Source organism: Pleurodeles waltl, chromosome 3_1, assembly GCF_031143425.1.
Source record: "Pleurodeles waltl isolate 20211129_DDA chromosome 3_1, aPleWal1.hap1.20221129, whole genome shotgun sequence".
NCBI classification, from domain to species: Eukaryota; Metazoa; Chordata; class Amphibia; order Caudata; family Salamandridae; genus Pleurodeles; species Pleurodeles waltl.
Genome location: NC_090440.1, coordinates 1209925710 through 1209944956, shown reverse-complemented (window position 1 = coordinate 1209944956; position 19247 = coordinate 1209925710). Strand labels below are relative to the sequence as shown.

The window sequence follows — 19247 nt, the reverse complement described above, 5'->3', positions numbered from 1 at the left end:
AGACCACAAAAAGGGGGGGGAAGACAGAAGAAAGACATGTTGAGTGCATGCATTACCGCTACCATTGGCGGACACAACAGACACAGAAGCCCCCTGCACTACGCCGCGATCTTGGGCTCCACTGTTCAATTTCTGGGAAATGGCCTACAAGGCTATGGACGACATCTGCACACATAGATGACACAGGGGCATGACTAGCTGTACTTGGCACTCTACAGAGGTGGGCTGGGGTGCCACATGGCCTGACATACGGAGGAGCCTTGTCTACGGAACTCGCCCTGGCCTAGGGAAACCCACAGCTCACCTCCCCCACCCAGACACCTCCACTGCGCGCAAAGTCAGCAGAATGAGAGTGTACTCACCCCCTTGTGGCTGCTGTGATGCCCTCAAGCGCTCATCCAACTCTGGGTAGGCCACCGCCAGGATCCTAAACATCAGGGGGGTCATGGTGCGACGGGCACCCCTCCCACGTTGGGAGGTCATCCCCAGCTGAGCCTCTGCCGTCTTCTTGCTCCAGCGGCGAATGTCCTCCCATCTTTTACGGCAGTGGGTGCTCTGTCTGTGGTAGACCCCCAGGGTCCGGACATCCTTGGCGATGGCACGCCAAATATCTTTCTTCTGGTGGGCGCTGACCTACATGAAATGTACAGGGGAAAAAGTGAAGTTATTACCAACTGCACCGTCAAAGTGATTGGCCCCCATCCCTACCCTTGCCATGTGGCACATGCATTCACTGTCTTTCATGCACGCAGCACTCTCCCCCCTTCCTTATTACATCCAGCCCTCTCCAGACAGGCATAGCCCATACAACATGCTCCCTGTGTACTTACCTGTTTGTCTGGAGGACCGTAGAGTAGCGTGTACTGGGGGAGGACCCCATCCACGAGTTTCTCCAACTCCTCCGATGAGAAGGCAGGGGCCCTTTCCCCAGACACTCGAACAATTGTCTCTTCCAGACCGAGGTCACAGCAGCACTTGCAGTGTAGGTCCTCTCCTGTCGAAGATCAGGTATCGAGTGATTGAAGTGATAGAAAATGGCGGTGACGTCTGCGGCGGTGTGTACCGTCACTGCCGGCGTACATCGCCATTGGCTCCTGGGACCCATAGGGTCCAATGTTAACCAACGCAGCATTGCGCCGCGGTCTTCGACCGCCTACCGCGATGGTGTACAACGCCAGCGCAGTTACCTCACATCCCATTGTCCCACTTTAGAGGTCAGGCAGCTGCCATTTCAGGGGCCCACAAGGCTTCATTTCCAACTGCGTCACTCATACCTAGGCCTAGACTCAGCACACATACAGGCCACCTTTTGTGTATGATAGGTGTTCTGTGTAAACTGTGGGTACGTACCTCTGAGTTGTTTGACTCTGTGCTCGCTGTTGTCCTTCATAGGCACCGTCCGCTGGGACATGTGAGGAGATGGCGGCATCCTCCTCTGGTGTACCGACCGTTGGTGGACCTGTCGACAATGGAGGAGCGACATTTGATTATCACATACAGGCTTGACAGTGCCACAATTCAGGAACTGTGTACCCAGTTGGAGCCAGACCTGATGTCAGCAATCCGCCATCCCACAGGAATCGCCCCTCAACTGCAGGTGCTGTCAGTGCTCCATTTCCTTGCAAGTGGTTCCTTTCAAATAAAAGTGGCCATGGCATCAGGGATGTCCCAGCCTATGTTTTCCAACATATTGTCCAGAGTGTTGTCTGCCCTTCTGAAACACATGCAGAGCTACATCGTTTTCCCTCAGGTGGAGGATTTGCCTACAGTGAAAGGGGATTTCTATGCCCTGGGACACATCCCCAACATCATAGGTGCCATTGATGGGACACATGTGGCTTTGGTCCCCCCCCCACAAGAGTGAACAGGTGTACAGAAACCGGAAGAGTTATCATTCAATGAATGTACAGATGGTATGTTTGGCAGACCAGTACATCTCCCATGTGAATGCCAAGTTCCCTGGCTCAGTGCATGACGCCTACATCCTGCGGAATAGCAGCATCCCTTATGTGATGGGTCAACTCCAGAGGCACCGTATGTGGCTATTAGGTGAGCACCTGGAAGCAAGTCAGTGGGAATTGTTGTCTGGGTCTGGGGATATCCCTCCAGGTTAGTGCGTGTCTAACAGTTGTCCCTCACCATTTGCAGGTGACTCTGGTTACCCCAACCTGTCATGGCTACTGACCCCAGTGAGGAATCCCAGGACCAGGGCAGAGGAACGCTACAATGAGGCCCATGGGTGAACTAGGAGGGTGATCGAGCGGACCTTCGGCCTCCTGAAGGCCAGGTTCAGGTGCCTCCATATGACAGGTGGATCCCTATTCTACTCACCAAAGAAGGTGTGCCAGATCATCGTGGCCTGCTGTATGCTTCATAACTTGGCTTTGCGACGACAGGTGCCTTTTCTGCAGGAGGATGGTCCAGATGGCGGTGTCGTTGCAGCTGTGGAGCCTGTGGACAGTGAAGACGAGGAAGCAGGGGAAGAAGACATGCACAACAGGGACTCAGTGATCCAGCAATATTTCCAGTGAGACACAGGTAAGAATACAAACCTGCCTACTACATGCACTTTAACACTACTACCTCTCTACTGTGTCGTTTTCACCCAGTGTATGGTCACTGAGTTGTCACTTTCCCTTACGATTTCACAGATGTGGGTCCCTCTGTGTGACATCTGCTTAGATTCCTCATGGACTAGAGCTGTGTGATATAGGTATGTTGACATTAAACTTGAAAGAGCATTTTGTCACTGTAATTGCTAATACACTATTTCGAAATCACAGACAGACTCCAGATTGTTTTGTGCTTTAAGTGTGTTTATTTAAGTGCTCAATATTGGAGGGGGTAGTGAAATGGTGAGGGGTGATGGTGGAGGAATGTCCATGGCAGAGTCCAGTCTATTAGTCTCACAGGTGCATTGCCCATAAGGGCATAGGAAGTGGAGCTGGGGCAGTTTCAGTATGGACAGGGTGACAAATTGGGACAGTAGAATGACAATCAGGGTGGTCTCATTTCTTGGCGGGGGCCTTGGCATCGTGCTCTGCCTTTGTCCTGGATCTCAGGGACCGTTCGCGGGGTGGTTCTCCCTCTGCAGGGGGTGGGGTGCTGATGTGGTGGTCCTGTGGCGGGGCGTCCTGTCCACTAGCGCCGGCGGAGATGGTGGGCAGTTCATCGTCCATGCTAGTGTCAGGGGCCCCTTGTAGTGCCACAGTGTCCCTCCTGGTGTTCACAAGTTCCTTCAGCACCCCTACGATGGTGCCCAGGGTGGAGCTGATGGTTCTGAGTTCCTCCCTGAAGCCCATATACTGTTCCTCCTGCAGGCGCTGGGTCTCCTGAAACTTGGCCAGTACCGTTGCCATTGTCTCCTGGGAGTGGTGGTAGGCCCCCATGATGGAGGAGAGGGCCTCGTGGAGAGTGCGTTCTCTTGGCCTGTCCGCGCCTTGTCGCACAGCAGCCCTCCCAGTTCCCCTGTGTTCCTGGGCCTCCGTCCCCTGGACTGTGTGCCCACTACCACTGCCCCCAGGTCCCTGTTGTTGTTGGGGTGGTGGGTTATCCTGGGTTCCCTGTAGTGGTGGACACATTGCTGATTGACGTGTCCTGGGGACTGAGGTATGGGCCCGCTGGGTGGGTGCTGTGCTGGTGTTTCCAGGGGGTGGAAGGTCTGTAGTGGCCTGTGACTGGGTGATGGGAACCGACTGTCCCGAGGTCCCCGATGTGCCGGGCTGGTCATCTAGATCCAGTTGGACAGAGGTGCTGTCATCACTGTGGGCCTCTTCTGTTGGTGGTGTGGACATGTGTGGACCCTCCTGTCTGGTGAAGTTGGGTAGGGGTCCTGCAGGGGTATTAAAGGATAGTTATTACATCTGTGTGTGTCATGGTGTGCAATGGGTGGGTGACCGTGTACCCCAGTGTTTGCATTCCTGTGTGAGACCTTGTGTGAGGATGGTTTAGGGGGTTGTATGGGTATGTGCAGTGGGCATGCTTTAGTGATGGGTGTCCATGCTTTGTTGTTGCATGCAGGGCTTGGTGTTGGGATGGGTGGTTTGTGATGTTGGGACATATGTGAGGAGTTGGGGTGCTGGGGGTGAAGGTGAGGGTGGGGGTATGTGATAGCATGCAGGTAGGGTGGGGGATGTAATAGTTAAGATTTGACTTACCAGAGATCATTCCTTTACCTACTCCTGCGAGGCCCTCAGGATGCAGAATCTCCAAGACCTGCTCCTCCCATGTTGTTAGTTGTGGGGGAGGAGGTGGGGGTCCGCCGTCAGTCTGCTGAACTGCCAGGTGATGTCTTGAGACCACGGAACGCACCTTCCCCCGTAGGTCGTTCCACCGCTTCCTGATGTCCCCCTGATTTCTTGGGTGCTGTCCCACTGCGTTGACCCTGTCCACTATTCTTCGCCATAGCTCCATCTTCTTTGCAATGGAGGTGTGCTGCACCTGTGCTCCGAATAGCTGTAGCTCTACCCGGACGATTTCCTCCACCATGACCCTGAGCTCCTCCTCCGAGAACCTGGGGTGTCTTTGCCGTGCCATGGGGTGGTGTAGGTGATGTGTGGGGTGGAGTGTGTGGTGATTAGTGTGCTGATATGTAGTGGTGTGTTGTGTGAGGTGTGTGGAAGTTCTGTGGGTGATGGTGTTGTGTGCCTGTGGATGCTGTTGTTCTTGCTGGTGCTCTCTCTCTGGCCTCCTTTCGGAATTTTTTGTTGTGGGGGTTTGTGGGTGTTGTGGGTGTGTGTTTTATATTGTATTGGGTGTGTGGGAGTGGTGAGTGTTTGTATCAGGTGTGTGTATTTTGAATTGTCCAATGTGGGGATGTTTTGTAAATGTATGTGTATTTTGAGCGCGGCGGTGTGTACCGCCAATGGAATGCCATGGTTGAAAGACCGCCAGGTGGATTCGTGGGTCCTGATAGTGTGGGCGTATTTCTGTTGGCGTGACGTGGAGGATTTGTTTTCGCCAGTTTATCACTGACCTTTGGTGTGGCGGACTTGTGTGGGTATCTGAATTTTGGCAGATTCCGAAATGTGGGTCATAATGGCTGTGGCGGAATTCCGCGGCCGCGGCAGTGTGCTGGCGGTCTTCTGCACGGCGGTAAGCGGCTTTTACCGCCAATGTTGTAATGACCGCCAGTGAGAAGGAAGAAAAAGTTTCAGAACTTTTTAAAGAACAGAGAAAAAACTTTTTCTAACTTTTAGAAACTTTTAGAAGTTTTAGAGTACTTTTCAGAACTTAGTAAAACGTTTAAGAGGAGAAAAGCAAGACTTTTTGGTTAGGTGTACATAGACAGAACTTGTTTTTTGTGTTATTCTCTTATGAAAAGTACACAATGACAAAGTGGTAAGTAGTTACAAGTACTTATCCCACCGCTGCACAACCAATTTAGGAGGCTGGCTTGTAGTGGGTACCAGAGGTACTTACACCTTGTGCCAGGTCCAGTTATCCCTTATTAGTGTAGAAGAGGTGTTTCTAGCACCATAGGCTGATAGAAGGTAGCTATGGCAAAGCAGCTTAGGCTGAACTAGGAGACATGTAAAGCTCCTACTATACCACTGGTGTCATGTGCACAATATCATAATACACAGAAGTACTAAAAATAAAGGTACTTTATTTTTATGACAATATGCCAAAAGTATCTCAGGGAGGACCCTCAGTATGAGGATAAGATATATACACAAGTTATATGTACACAAACAAAAATTATGCAGGTAATAGCAAGAAAAGTAATGCAAGCAGTGTAAAATTACAGTAGATTGCAATAGGAGCACATAGGTATAGGGGCAACACAAACCATATACTCCAAAAGTGGAAGGTGAACCACGAATAGACCCAAAACCTATGTGAGCTTGTAGAGGGTCACTGGGACTGTAAGAAAACAGTGAGGGTAAGAAAAATAGCCCACCCCAAGACCCTGAAAGGTAGGTGTAAAGTGCACCCACTACCCCCAGAGAGCACAGAAGTCGTTATAGGGGGATTCTGCAGGAAGAACAAACACCAGCAATGCAACAACAGTGGATTTCCAGACCTGAGTATCTGTAAGACAAGGGGACCAAGTCCAATAGTCGCAACAGTGTCGAGAGTGGGCAGGAGCCCAGGAAATGCCAGCTGAGGGTGCAAGGAAGCTGCCACCTGTTGGAAGAAGCTTAGAGTTCTGCAAGAAAGAAGAGGAGTAGGAACTTCCCCTTTGGAGGATGGATGTCCCACGTCGCGATGAAGCTTGCAGAGGTGTTCCCACGCAGAAAGACCGCAAACAAGCCTTGCTAGCTGCAAGGGTCGCAGTAGAGGTTTTTGGGTGCAGCTGTGGCCCAGGAGGGACCAGGATGTCGCCACTTGGAGGAGGAGACAGAGGGGGCGCCCAGCAAATCAGGGAGCCATCACAGAAGCAGGCAGCACCCGCAGAAGTACCTGAACAGCCACTTGGAAGAAGAGAGAAACGGAGTCCACGCGAAGTCACAAAAGGGAGTCCCACGATGCCGGAGGACAACTCAGAAGGTTGTGCACTGCAGGTTAGAGTGTCGGCGACCCAGGCTTCGCTGTGCACGAAGGAAATCCTGGAAGAGTGCACAGGAGCCGGAGCAGCTGCAAATCACGCGGTACCCAGCAATGCAGTCTAGCGTGGGGAGGCAAGGACTTACCTCCACCAAACTTGGACGGAAGAGTCACTGGACTGTGCGAGTCACTTGGACAGAGTTGCTGAGTTCCAGGGACCACGCTTGTCATGCTGAGAGGGGACCCAGAGGACCAGTGATGCAGTCTTTTGGTGCCTGCGGTTGCAGGGGGAAGATTCCGTCGACCCACGGGATATTTCTTCAGAGCTCCTGGTGCAGAGAGGAGGCAGGCTACCGCCAGAGTATGCACCACCTGGAAACAGTCGATAAAGCCAGCAAAATGAAGCGATACAAGGTTGCTAGTAGTCTACACCGGTTCAGGGATCCCCCAGCCCTGCTCTGGCTCGAAACTGGACAAAGAAAAGGGGAGTGACCACTCCCGTGACCAGTACCTCCCAGGAGAGGTGCCCAGCGCTCCTCCAGTGTGTCCCAGACCTCTGCCATCTTGGATTCAGAGGTGTTGGGGGCACACTGGACTGCTCTGAGTGGCCATTGCCAGCAGGTGACGTCAGAGACCCCTCCTGATAGGTGCTTACCTCTTTCAGTAGCCAAGCCTCCTTTCTTAGTAGCCAAACCTCCTGTTCTGGCTATTTAGGGCCTCTCCTCTGGGCTATTCCTCAGATAACAAATGCAAGAGCTCAGCAGAGTTCCTCTGCTCTTCCCTCTTTGATTTCTGCCAAGGATCGACCGCTGACTGCTCCAGGATGCCTGCAAAACCGCAACAAAGTAGAAGACGACTACCAGCAACATTGTAGCGCCTCATCCTGCCGGCTTTCTCTACTGTTTCCTGGTTGGTGCATGCTCTGAGGGCTGTCTGCCTTCACCCTGCACTGGAAGCCATGAAGAAATCGCCAGTGAGTCGACGGAATCTTCCCCCTGCCAACACAGGCACCAAACTTCTGCATCACTGGTCCTCTGGGTCTCCTCTCATCCTGACGAGCGTGGTCCCTGGAACACAGGAGCTGGGTCCAAGTGTCTCCGCACAGTCCAGTGGCCCTTCTGTCCAAATTTGGTGGATGTAAGTCCTTGCCCCCCCCCACGCCAGACAGCAAACCAGTGTACCGCGTGATTTGCAGCTGCTCCGGCTTCTGTGCACTTTTCCAGGACTTCCTTTGTGCACAGCCTAGCCTGGGTCTCCAGCACTCCGTCCTGCATTGCCCAACTCGCTGAGTTGAACTCCGACGTCGTGGGACCCCCCTTTGTGACTCTGAGTTGACCGCTGTCCTCAGATTTTCTAAGTGCCTGTTCTGGTACTTCTGCGGGTGCTGCCTGCTTCTGTGTGGGCTCTCTGAGTTGCTGAGTGCCCCCTCTGTCTCCTCCTCCAAGGGGCGTCATCCTGGTCCTACCTGGTCCCCTGCAGCACCCAAAATCCTCAACCCCAACTCTTGCAGCTGGCAAGGCTTGTTTGTGCTTTTTCTGCCGGGAAACACTTCTGCAACCTCCAGCACGCTGTGGGACATCTTACATCCAAAGGAGAAGTTCCTAGCCCTTTTCGTTGTTGCAGAATCATCGGCTTCTTCCACCTGGAGGCAGCCCTTTTGCACCTTCATCTGGGGTTTTCTGGGCTCCTGCCCCCCCTGGACACTATCGCAACTCTTGGACTTGGTCCCCTTGCCTTGCAGGTCCTCAGGTCAAGGAATCCATCTTCAATGTTTTGCTGGTGCTTGTGGTTCTTTCAGAATCCCCTATCACGACTATTGTGTCTTTCTGGGGTAGTAGGGTAACTTTACTCCCACTTTTCAGGGTCTTGGGGTGGGGTATTTTGGACACCCTTACTGTTTTCTCACAGTCCCACCGACCTTCTACAATCTCCCATAGGTCTGGGGTCCATTTGTGATTTGCATTCCACTTTTGGAATAGATGGTTTGTTTTGCCCCTAGACCTATGTTTACCTAATGCATCCTATTGTGATCCTACATTGTTTGCACTACTTTTCTTACTGTTACTTACCTGTTTTGGGTTTGTGTACATATATCTTGTGTATATTACTTACCTCCTAAGTGAGGGTATTCTCTGAGATACTTTTGGCATATTGTCACTAAAATAAAGTACCTTTATTTTTAGTAACTCTGAGTATTGTGTTTTCTTGTGATATTGTGCTATATGATATAAGTGGTATAGTAGGAGCTTTGCATGTCTCCTAGTTCAGCCTAAGCTGCTTTGCCACAGCTACCTTCTATCAGCCTAAGATGCTAGAAACACCTCTATTCTACTAATAAGGGATAACTGGACCTGGCACAGAGTGTAAGTACCACAAGGTACCCACTATAAGCCAGGCCAGCCTTCTACAACTTTCCAGATATTTCCACTTAAACAATGAAGACTCATCTGGGCAAGGTTAGCCTTAATGTCCCTCGTTTGGGGTGGGGTTGTGTAGGAAAGTACCATCTTCCTTGGCATGTTACCCCCATTTTTACCTGTATGTCAGTACGTTTTTGCTTGTCTCACTGGGATCCTGTTATTGAGGACCCCAGGGCTCATAGTTTATGACCTAATGTGTATGACTGTGTAGTGCTTAACTGTGTCACTGAGACTCTGCTAATCAGAACCTCAGTGCTTATGCTCTCTCTGCTTTTAAATTTGTCACTATAGGCTAGTGATTTCATTTACCAATTCCAATTGGCCCACTGGACCCCCCCTTATAAGTCCCTCGTATATGGTACCTAGGTACCCAGGGCATTGGGGTTCCATGAGATCCTTGTAGGCTGCAGCATTTCTTTTGCCACCCATAAGGAGCTCAGAAAAACCCTTCCACAAGTCTGCCATTGCAGCCTGCGTGAAATAGTGCACACACTATTTCACAGCCATTTTCACTGCACTTAAGTAACTTATAAGTCACCTATATGTCTAACCTTCACTTGCTGAAGGTTAGGTGCAAATTAACTAGGTGTGAGGGCACCCTTGCACTAGCAAATGTCCCCCCACATAGTTCAGGGCCATTTCCCGTGACTTTATGAGTGTGGGGACGCCATTACACGTTTGCACTATGTATAGGTCAATACCTATATGTAGCTTCACAATGGTAACTCCGAATATGGCCATGTAAGGTGTCTAAGATCATGGAATTGTCCCCACATTCCAAATCTGGTATTGGGGAGCCAATTCCATGCTTCCTGGGGGCTCCACTATGGACCCCGAGTACTGCCAAACCAGCTCTCTTAGGCTTGCACTGCAGCTACAGCTGCTGCCACCTCGCAGACAGGGTTCTGCACTCCTGGGGTTTGAGCAGCTCAGTCCAGGAAGGCATGAGAAAGCATTTCCTTTGGGAGCAGTGTGTTACACCCTCTCCCTTTGGAAATAGGTGTTAAAGGCTGGGGAGGGGTAGCCTCTATCACCCTCTGGAAATGCTTTGAAGGGCACAGATGGTGCCCTCCTTGCATAAGCCAGTCTACACCGGTTCAGGGACCCCTTGTCCCTGCTCTGGCGCGAAATTGGCCAAAGGAAAAGGGAGTGACCACTCCCCTGTCCATCATCACCCTAGGGGTGGTGCCCAGAGCTCCTCCAGTGTGTCCCAGACTTCAGTCATCTTGCTTTGCAAGGGGTGGGGTCACTCTGGAGGCCTCTGAGTGGCCAGTGCCAGCAGGTGACATCAGAGACCCCTCCTGATAAGGTAGCCAATCCCCCTCTCAGGGCTATTTAGGGTTTCTCCTGTGGGTTCTCTTCAGATTCTACTTGCAAGTTTCCAGGAGGAATCCTCTGCAACCACTACTTCATCCTCTGACCTCGGATCCACCGTAGCCTGCTCCGGGAACCGCTGTAACAGCAACAAAGTATCCACAAGGGATAGTTTTCCTCTGCAACTTCAGCTCCAGCCAGCAACTTCAACAGTTTCCACGGTGTGCACGCTCTGACGATTCCCTGTCTTCACCCTGCACCAGAAGGACCGAAGAAATCTCCAGTGGGGTGACCGAGTCACTCCCCTGCTGAAGCAGGCACCTTCTAAGTCGACGACCAGTTCGCTTGGACTCCTCTCCCGGTGATGAGCGTGCTCCTTGGAACACAGAGAGTGGACCCCATCGACACAGACTGTCCTGAGGTCCTGCTGATGCTATTTGGAGGAGGTAAGACCTTGCCTTCCTCCAGAATGACAGTACCCCTGTGCACCGCGTCTTCTTCACCTCCTGAGGCCTCTGTGCACTACTTGCAAAATTCCTTTGTGCACAGCCTGGCCCAGGGTCCCAGTACTCTATCCTGTGATGGTCAACTCACTGAGTTGATCTCCGGCGGCTTAGGACGTTCCTTTGTTGTGCTACATCAACCGCATTTTGCACCTCCTTTGTCCCCTTGTCTTGGGACTCCCATGGGTGCTATCTGGTACTTTGAGGGCTCTCTAAAGTGCGGAGAGCCCCCTCTGCATCCTCACACAGAGTTGAGGCCCCCAGGTCCCTCTTGGGTCCATATAATGCCTACTTGATGCAAACCGCGACTTTGCTGGAACAAAGGCTTGATGGAGGAATCCAGCACCAAAACTCACCTGCATCCAACTTCACGACATGGGACATCCTTTGCATCATGCAGGAACCAGCTGGCATCTTCCTAGGGTGCATTTCTGCAGTCTTTGTCCAACCGGGGACTCTTCTTTTGCACCTTTCTCTGGGTTGGCAGGGGCTCCTGTCCTTCCTGGAACTTCTATCGACTTCTGGAGTTGGTGTCCTTCCTTTGCAGGTCTTCAGGTCCAGAAATCCACCATTTGTTGTTGCAGACTTAGGTGGTCATTACAACCTCGGCGGTCTTTTTACGAGACCGCAGAGGGACCGCCGTGCGGAAGACCGCCAGTAGTGGCGGTTTGCTGCTCGGCGTATTATGACTGTTGGCTGCTTTCCGTCCTTTTTAGGACGGAGAGCCGCCAACAGCCATACTGACGAGCGGCGGGGAAGTGGAGGTTGCTCCACCTCCACCGCCATGCCAACAGAACACCACCCAGCGAATCACGTCCTGTGATTCAGCGCGGCGGTGTTCTGTTGGCGGTGTGGTGTCGGCAGAGCAGCCCCCATGGCTCCCGTCCCCTCCCGGAGGATCGACGGAACAGGTAAGTCGATCGTCCGTTAGGGGAGGGGGGTGGGGGGGTGTTGTGTGTTGTGTGGGTGCACGGGGTGTGCATCTGTGTATGTAGAGGGGGTGTGTGAGTGCGTGTATGCTTGCGGGTGTGTTGCGTGTTTTGGGAATGAGTGCGTGTATGTCTGTATGTATGTCTGTATGGATGTGTGCGTGTATGTCTGTATATGGGTGTGCGTGTTTGACTGAGTGTGTGGATGTAGGCATGAATGTCGGTGTGTGTGCGTGTGTGTGTTGGTGGGGCCTGCGTGCGTGTCGTGTGTGTGTGAGTTCTGTGATGTTGGGGGTCGGGGTGGGGAGGGGGGCCCTGCCACCTTTGGGGGGTGGCAGGGGTGGTGGGGGGTGTAGGGGAGGGTGTTGGGGTGGGGATGGGGGAGACCCCTATCAGTGCCAGGGAAGGAATTCCCTGGCACTGATAGTGATTACCGCCATGGATTTTATGGCGGTTCCTACTGCTGGAAATCCACGGCGGTAAGCCGGGTCAAAATACCGGTGGCGGTATTGTGACGGCCACCGGGCTGGAGACCCAGGTCTCCAGCCCGGCGGTCGTCTCCGCCTTGGCGGACAGAATGGAGAAGCGGCGGATGACCATGGCGGTAACCGCCATGATCATAATACTAAAAAAAAGACCGCCAGCCTGTTGGCAGTCTTACCGCCGCTTCTCTGCCTTCCGCCAGGGTCATAATGACCCCCTTAGTTGGTTCTTGCAATAATTCCAATCACAAGGTGTAGTGTGTCATAAGGAAACTTGCAGTACTTTACTCCTGCTTTTCTGGGCTCTGGGGTGCGGTAATTGACTTACCTTTACTGTATTCTTACTCTCCAGCGATTTTGCCCACACTACACTTGTCTAGGGGGGAATTCGTGATTCGCATTCTACTTTCTTAGTACATGGTTTGTGTTGCCCCTAAACCTATATTTTCCCATTGCATTCTATAGCATTTCCTATTGTTTGCACTATCCTATGACTAATTACTTGCCTTATTTTGGTGTCTTTTGTATGTATTGTGTATAATACTTACCTCCAGAAGGAGTATTGCCTCTAAGATATTTTTGGTACTGTGTCACCCAAATAAACTACCTTTATTTCTGGTAACACTGAATATTGATTATACTTGTGAATACGTACTGTGGGACTATAAGTGGTCTTGCAAGAGCTTTGCATGTCTCCTAGTTCAGCCTAAGCTGCTCTGCTATAGCTACCTCTATCAGCCTAAGCTGCTAGAACACTACTACATTTCTCTAATAAGGGATAACTGGACCCGGTGTAAGGTGTAAGTACCCAAGGTACCCACTAAAAGCCAGGCTAGCATCCTACATAGGTGGTGCAGCGGTGGGATAAGTACTTGGATCTAGCTCCTGTGTGTAGTACCAGGCCAGCCTCCTACAACTTCCAGATCCTTGAATCACTGAACCGAGTTGCAGTCTTCAGCCCTGGACAGCTCTACCCGTCTTGGAAAATCATGCTCAACTGTTTTGGTTAACCTACTGTGCTTGATACACTCTACATGGGTAATAGTAATCCTATATACATAAATTGTCATCCAATCAGCAGCTTCATTTTGTGTTTATCTTGAGCCATCTCTACTTTCAACTACAGATTACCTATTATGCAAAACCAGCCTTGTTCTTCCTAATCAACTTTTGAAAAGCTTAGATAATGATACCCTACCGTGCAAAAGAGCAAATACACATTGTATTATTGTATTGTATTGCAGCATTCATATAGCGTTTACTATCCCTATGTGGGGCTCTGAAGCGCTTCCCTACATAATAGAATGCTGCACCATGAAGGGTGTGTATCTGGAAGGATGTTATTTTTGTTTTTATCCTGTGTGGGATGTGAAAAAAGTAGTTTAAAAAAGTCCATATGGCATGAGGACTCCAGTGCTGAAGAGTACTGTGCTTGACTTAACCAACTAAGGTTTTCTGTCATGCAACTGTTATATTTTTATTTTGTTACATCCATGATTATTATACCTTCATCTGCTTCATCCCAAATATTTTCAGGGAGAAAAATCTAATTACTCCCTAGATCGGGCATACATCCCCCCAATCGCCAAAAAAGTAACATAATGGGGAGCCGCCGCCAGTGGGCAATAGGTCAAGGGAGCTGCAGGTCGAAAAAGTTTGGGAATCTGGCCTAGAGCATGTCTTTTTTTCAAAATGATGTGATCAGCATAATATGGCGTGGTAAAATCGTAACTATAAATGTTCAAATTTGTTTTTCATGGACAATATAGTAACAATTTTCTTACTAACCTCTTCTCATCTAACCTCTTTGCCTACCTAACCCAGCCCTTTATCGCTTCTCTCCTATCTCCTTCTGCCCTCTACCCTTCCTCCTTTTTCCCTTTTACCTCTTCCATTCCTTAATAACTTCTGTACCCTCTGTCACATCATCATCTATCTGCTCTCTGTTACCCTTTTCCTGCCTCCTATGCATTCTATCCTCTGGTCACCCATCCCTTCTCTCTTGACCTATTCTCATGTCATTTCCCTCTTCTCGTTTCTCTTATTTTACCTTCTCTCCTTTCCTCTTCACAATTTCTTCACTCACTCTATTCAGTCCTTTTCATTCTTCTAGCTCAATGTTTCAACAGCCCTATTATCTTATCTTCTTATCTCCTCAATACCACTTTCTCTAAGCTTTCCTATCCTCTTCCCTCTCTTTTACACTGATCCTTCCAATTCAGTATCCTTTTATCTTCTTTCCCTCACCTCTTGTCTCTTGTCCCCCTTCTCCCAACTCTTCAACTGCTTTCATTGTATTTTCTAATTCAACTTCTTTTCTACTTCCTACATGTTCCTCCCCGCTCTGGCTAACCTGTGCCTTTCGCTCCTTATACAGTTTTTCTCATCTCCTATCACGTTCCCTGCTTCTATATCTCCTATTTACATGTTCCATTGTCTTCTCATCTTCTCTCTTCTCCAATTATCCTTTTGATCCTGTTCTCTTCTGTCCACTCGCTTCTCTTAATTATCCAATCTTCAGCATGCACTCATGTACCATTTTCAGCACACCCCATTAGCCCCTTCTCCCACTTGGCCTACCACTTTGTGTAACTCATCTCAAATCTCCTAATTCAGGTGTAATTATTTATGTTATTCGCCCATGTCCTTAAACAGTGTGACGCTGCTGATGATAAAAACATCAGAGCAGAGCTTATCTGGCACCTAATTTCTGAAGCTCAATTATATACACTGATGGCTTATTCATTTACTTTTTTGCACCCTACTGCACACTGTACATAACAGTATATTCTTACAAAAAATGTCATGGTGCTCAATAGCACCTTGGTGAATACTATGGTAATGCCTCTGCAATTTTAGTAATTTGGCAAAATGACCAGTATTTTGAAATGTCATTGTTCCTGTACTGATTTTTTTTTTGCTTTACATAACCATGTGATTATCACATTTCATTGTGCTTAATATTCTCTTGTATAAATTAAACACTACGTGGTAGATTTACTAACATTTACAACACCCAAAGTTGCTGCATTGTGTTACGTGAGAAGAAAGAGCCCATTACAGCTCCATATCTACTACGATATGCTACTGTTTCTCTCTCCCTGCGCAGGTGCTTTTCGAGCCTGCCTAGCACCCCGCAAACACCCTCCCACCATAGTGCAAGGGTGTGTGCGTGCGGTGACTAGCCTAGGGTTTATTACTGGAAGGATACCCTTCCAGTACAAAATGCTATGCTTAGACATACTTTATAACATTTGCCATATTGGATGTGTGCTGTACTTTACAGCATGCATGTGATATTGTATGCAAATGTTTCTAAATTTTTAACACCAGCGTCGAAGACCTGTTATTTTTTGCCACAATGTCCTTAATACCATTTTTTTGTCTTTATTAGATTTGTTATATTTTAGAGAGCTTTGCGTCAAAACTCATAGGTGGTAGTATGGAAATATGGGAATGCCCCAGCATTACTCATGGGACTCGCTCTTTCTGCAAAGTTGCATTAAGCAGCACTAGTGTCTCTTTGTATTACTTTAGAACTATTTTTCAGTGCAAGCACAATTTTACACTTAAAAGTAAATTCCAAGCCAACAGTTTGTCACTTTTGTGATGCAAACCCAGTGTAAATTAGTTAGTTAGTTAGTTAGTAAATCTGCCCCTTAGTTTGGGCCTGATTGCAGTTTTTATTTTTTTTAAAGAGTGCAGTGCATCAGAAAGCTGTACGTTTTAATAAAACATCATACAACATAAAAAGGAAAACATTTGAGGCTTTCTGTTAGACTTGTTCAGCATGTTCATCTTAAACATGTACCAATGCATAACAAACAGTAGGTTGAAGTAATCAATACTTGGTCCACACTCCAGACAAAAGAAGAGGAAGCAAAGATGGTATGTGCTAGCCAATTAGAAGGAAGCAAATAAAAATGACAATGAAGACAAAGAATAGTGAGCAATGGGCAGGCTGCAAGCCCATTGTTGTATATGTTGTATATAAAATCTCTTGCAAGCAAAGCATGACTGTTGCAGGTAAGGCTTGAAATTAGTCACTCTAAAACAAAGGCACAGATTTCTGAGAAAATGACAGAGAGCGACTTTGTGCCAAATTTGGCCGCACTGCCCTCCGCCATTTTCAAAACACAGGGCTCCTACATATTTAATATGGCGCAACCCTGTGTTGTCCCCTGCGCCGGTGCTAAACTTGCTGCTGAGTGCCAACTCAGCCACCATTGTGGCATGGTGCAAGGATGGCTGCACTGCGGGGGAGATTGTTTTTGTGCAGGAAAGAACATCTTCCTGCACAAAAACAATCTTCAACTGCCTTTTGCTCTTTCTATGTGTACTGCAGAATGCTTTAGATGTTGACACTGCCTCAGGTTTATCAAAACTCGTAAATCTGGGGCAACGTCAAAATAAAATGGGTGTTACTCAATGCATGTCTCTTGCACGCAAACAGCTGCGTTTTAAGGGGCCTTATTTACAAGGTGGCGTTAAGCCACAAAATCTGGCTTAACTCCACCTTGTAAATACGGCGCAGTGCATAGCACCACCGGAGTGTCACTAAAAGTGAAGTTCCTGGGCAATAGGGCCTTGTAAATCTGGCCCAAAATATCTTATTCTGTCCTTGTCCGCAAACATCATGTGCTAATGTGATAGTGTAGATAGCATATTCATAAATATATCCCTTCGATAATGTTTCATCAGCATCTTTAGTCCTTACCATTTCAACAGAATATACGTAATGCTTTCTAAATCCAGAAGGCAGAAACGTCATCTTACATCTTGAGCCTCCCTGTCATGACAATCCCTTCATAATAAACATGTCGGTCTGAGAGAAACACAGCTTCATAAACTCACATTTAATAAGAGGGCCTGAACCAAATTGCAGGTATTTCTAGGGGAAGAATTACTCGTAATAATTAGTCAGAAGAGATGCAATTTTTAACCCGCTTCAAGCATTCCAATCATAAAATAATGCTCCAGGTACACAAGACAGCACTCAACCTATCATTAAGATTACAATTGCAATCAGATGTTCTTATCATATTCCTTTGGCTAATTCTTCAATTAGGAATCACGCTAAACTGTTAGCAGTGCACCAGCTTATTTGGTGGAAAATACAGAATTCGTGAAAGAGCAACTCGTTTAAGTACCATAGGTCTGGCACACATATTTTAGCAGCCATACCGTCTTTAAATATATATGCTGGCACAAGGAACAGTGCATTGTTTGTCGAATTGATCAAAATGGGTGAGGGGTTTTCATGGGAATATTTTGGCTGGGTACGCAGAAGCTTCGAGAAATTCCAAAGTTAAAAACCTCAGTAAATTTTACACGCATCGCAGGCCTACATTGGATAATTTACAGGTCAGCCTCAAATCCGTTGCCAAAACAACCAAGCAAACCATTCCTGAATGTTTCTAAGTGTTTAGTTATCCTACCTGTTTGCATCACTAACAGGCACAAAATGAGCACGAAGCCTCGAGTGCTGAAATCTCTTGAGAGGTCGTCCTTCGCCGACTTCATCTTGTGTGTAGCGCAGGGTTACTGTCGCAAACAATCTGCAAGGTTTCTCCACCCCGGGCACATCCTCAGCCCCGTCCAAGCTGCTCGACAAACGTAAAGCCCTGCCAACTTCTCTTTGAATAGACAAGAGCTCTTTGTATTCTGTCTTTCCCTCTTTCATTATTTAGCCCTGAGCTGGCATATTGCGGTTTCCTGAGCTATTCGTCCTCAGTTTTAAGGAGGGGAAAGAAGCAGTACCAACACCGGGTGTGAGTGGAAGACCAACATGGAAGAGGGGGGGGGGGGGGGGGGCGTTTGGGGGTGTTTCGGGGTGCTGAGATCAGCAAGAATGTCTTGGGTGGAAGAAAATATAATACTCGAATTACAGTTCTATTAGCGGAAGAACAGCAATAATGCTGAAGTATTCAGTACTTGGTCCAGGCTCCATACGAAAGAAGAGGAAACAAGGCCACCCACTGATCATTTAGAAGGCAGCAAATAAGAATGTCAATGAAGCAAAGAATAGTAAGCATGCGCTATTGCAGGCAACACCTAAAGTTAGTCCCTCTAGAATACGCATAATTCTTTCTAAATCTGAGAGGAAGAAATGTCATCCTACATCTTGAGCCGATACTACTATTAAAATTAGACTTTGGTCTAAGTTCGACTTTTGGTCTGAATTTAGATCAAAAGTCTAACTTTGCCACTAGTAAAGTTTCACTTTAGGTCTAAACTTAGACTTTAGTTCTAAACTTAGACTTTTGGTCTAAGTTTACTTTTGTGAATTGGGCCCCTTGAGCCTCTCTGTCACAAAAAAACACCTTAATAATGAAGTTATCTATCTGAGAAAAACACTGCTGCATAAACTCACATTTATTTGGAGGGCATGAGCCAAATTGCAAGTATTTCTATGGGAAGAATTACTCATAATGATCTAACTCACTCCCAGCATTCCTATCTTAAAATAATGCTCCAGTTATACACCAGCTTGTGCTCAAGACATCTAAATGCCACCTTCGTGATCTATCCACGCGTCATTAAGATTATATTTTCTCAATAAAAGTGTAATAAAATGTTCTTTTTAACATACCCTTTGGCTAATTCTTCCCATTGGAGTCAGGTTAAGTTGTTAGAAGTACACAAGACAATTTGGTAAAGACAACAGAATTCCTGAAACAGCAGCTCATTTAAATACCATAGGTCTGCCTAATTCTGAATGCAAAAGACACCATGGCCTGGTTTGATGCAGCTAAAGCATTTCCTGCTGATGTTTAGCTTGTCTAACTATACATAAACATCAGCATAAAAGTGATGTAAGGAAGTGAAGTATTTTGCAGTGAGGCTGGATGGGCCTCACAATGCAATACTCTCACAATACCCCACACTGGGCCTTTTGGATTCACACTAATAAATCCCAAGCTTAGTCCTGGTAGTGTTGGACAGAGCAGTCAGGCTTTTATATAGAGCCATGTGTTAATCATTTAAGAGCACCAACATGGATGATAATTAAAAGACACTACTCAAAAGAAATCCGTCACCAATTTATGAAAACAGAGGAGAATTCTGTATACATTTAGACACCAAAATGAACACAATCTGATCAATATA

The 19247-nt window shown here is 48.0% G+C and overlaps 1 protein-coding gene across 1 annotated transcript in view; it reads right to left on the bottom strand.

Annotated features, from left to right (window-relative positions):
- The window catches only part of HEPACAM (hepatic and glial cell adhesion molecule), a 329463-nt gene extending 311715 nt beyond the window's left edge, over positions 1 to 17748 (bottom strand). The window contains exon 1 of the mRNA XM_069224517.1: positions 17576 to 17748. Coding sequence (XP_069080618.1) covers positions 17576 to 17660 — 85 coding nt within the window. The 5' untranslated portion in view covers positions 17661 to 17748. The remainder of the gene's footprint in view (positions 1 to 17575) is intronic.
- Positions 17749 to 19247: the final 1499 nt, after the last annotated feature.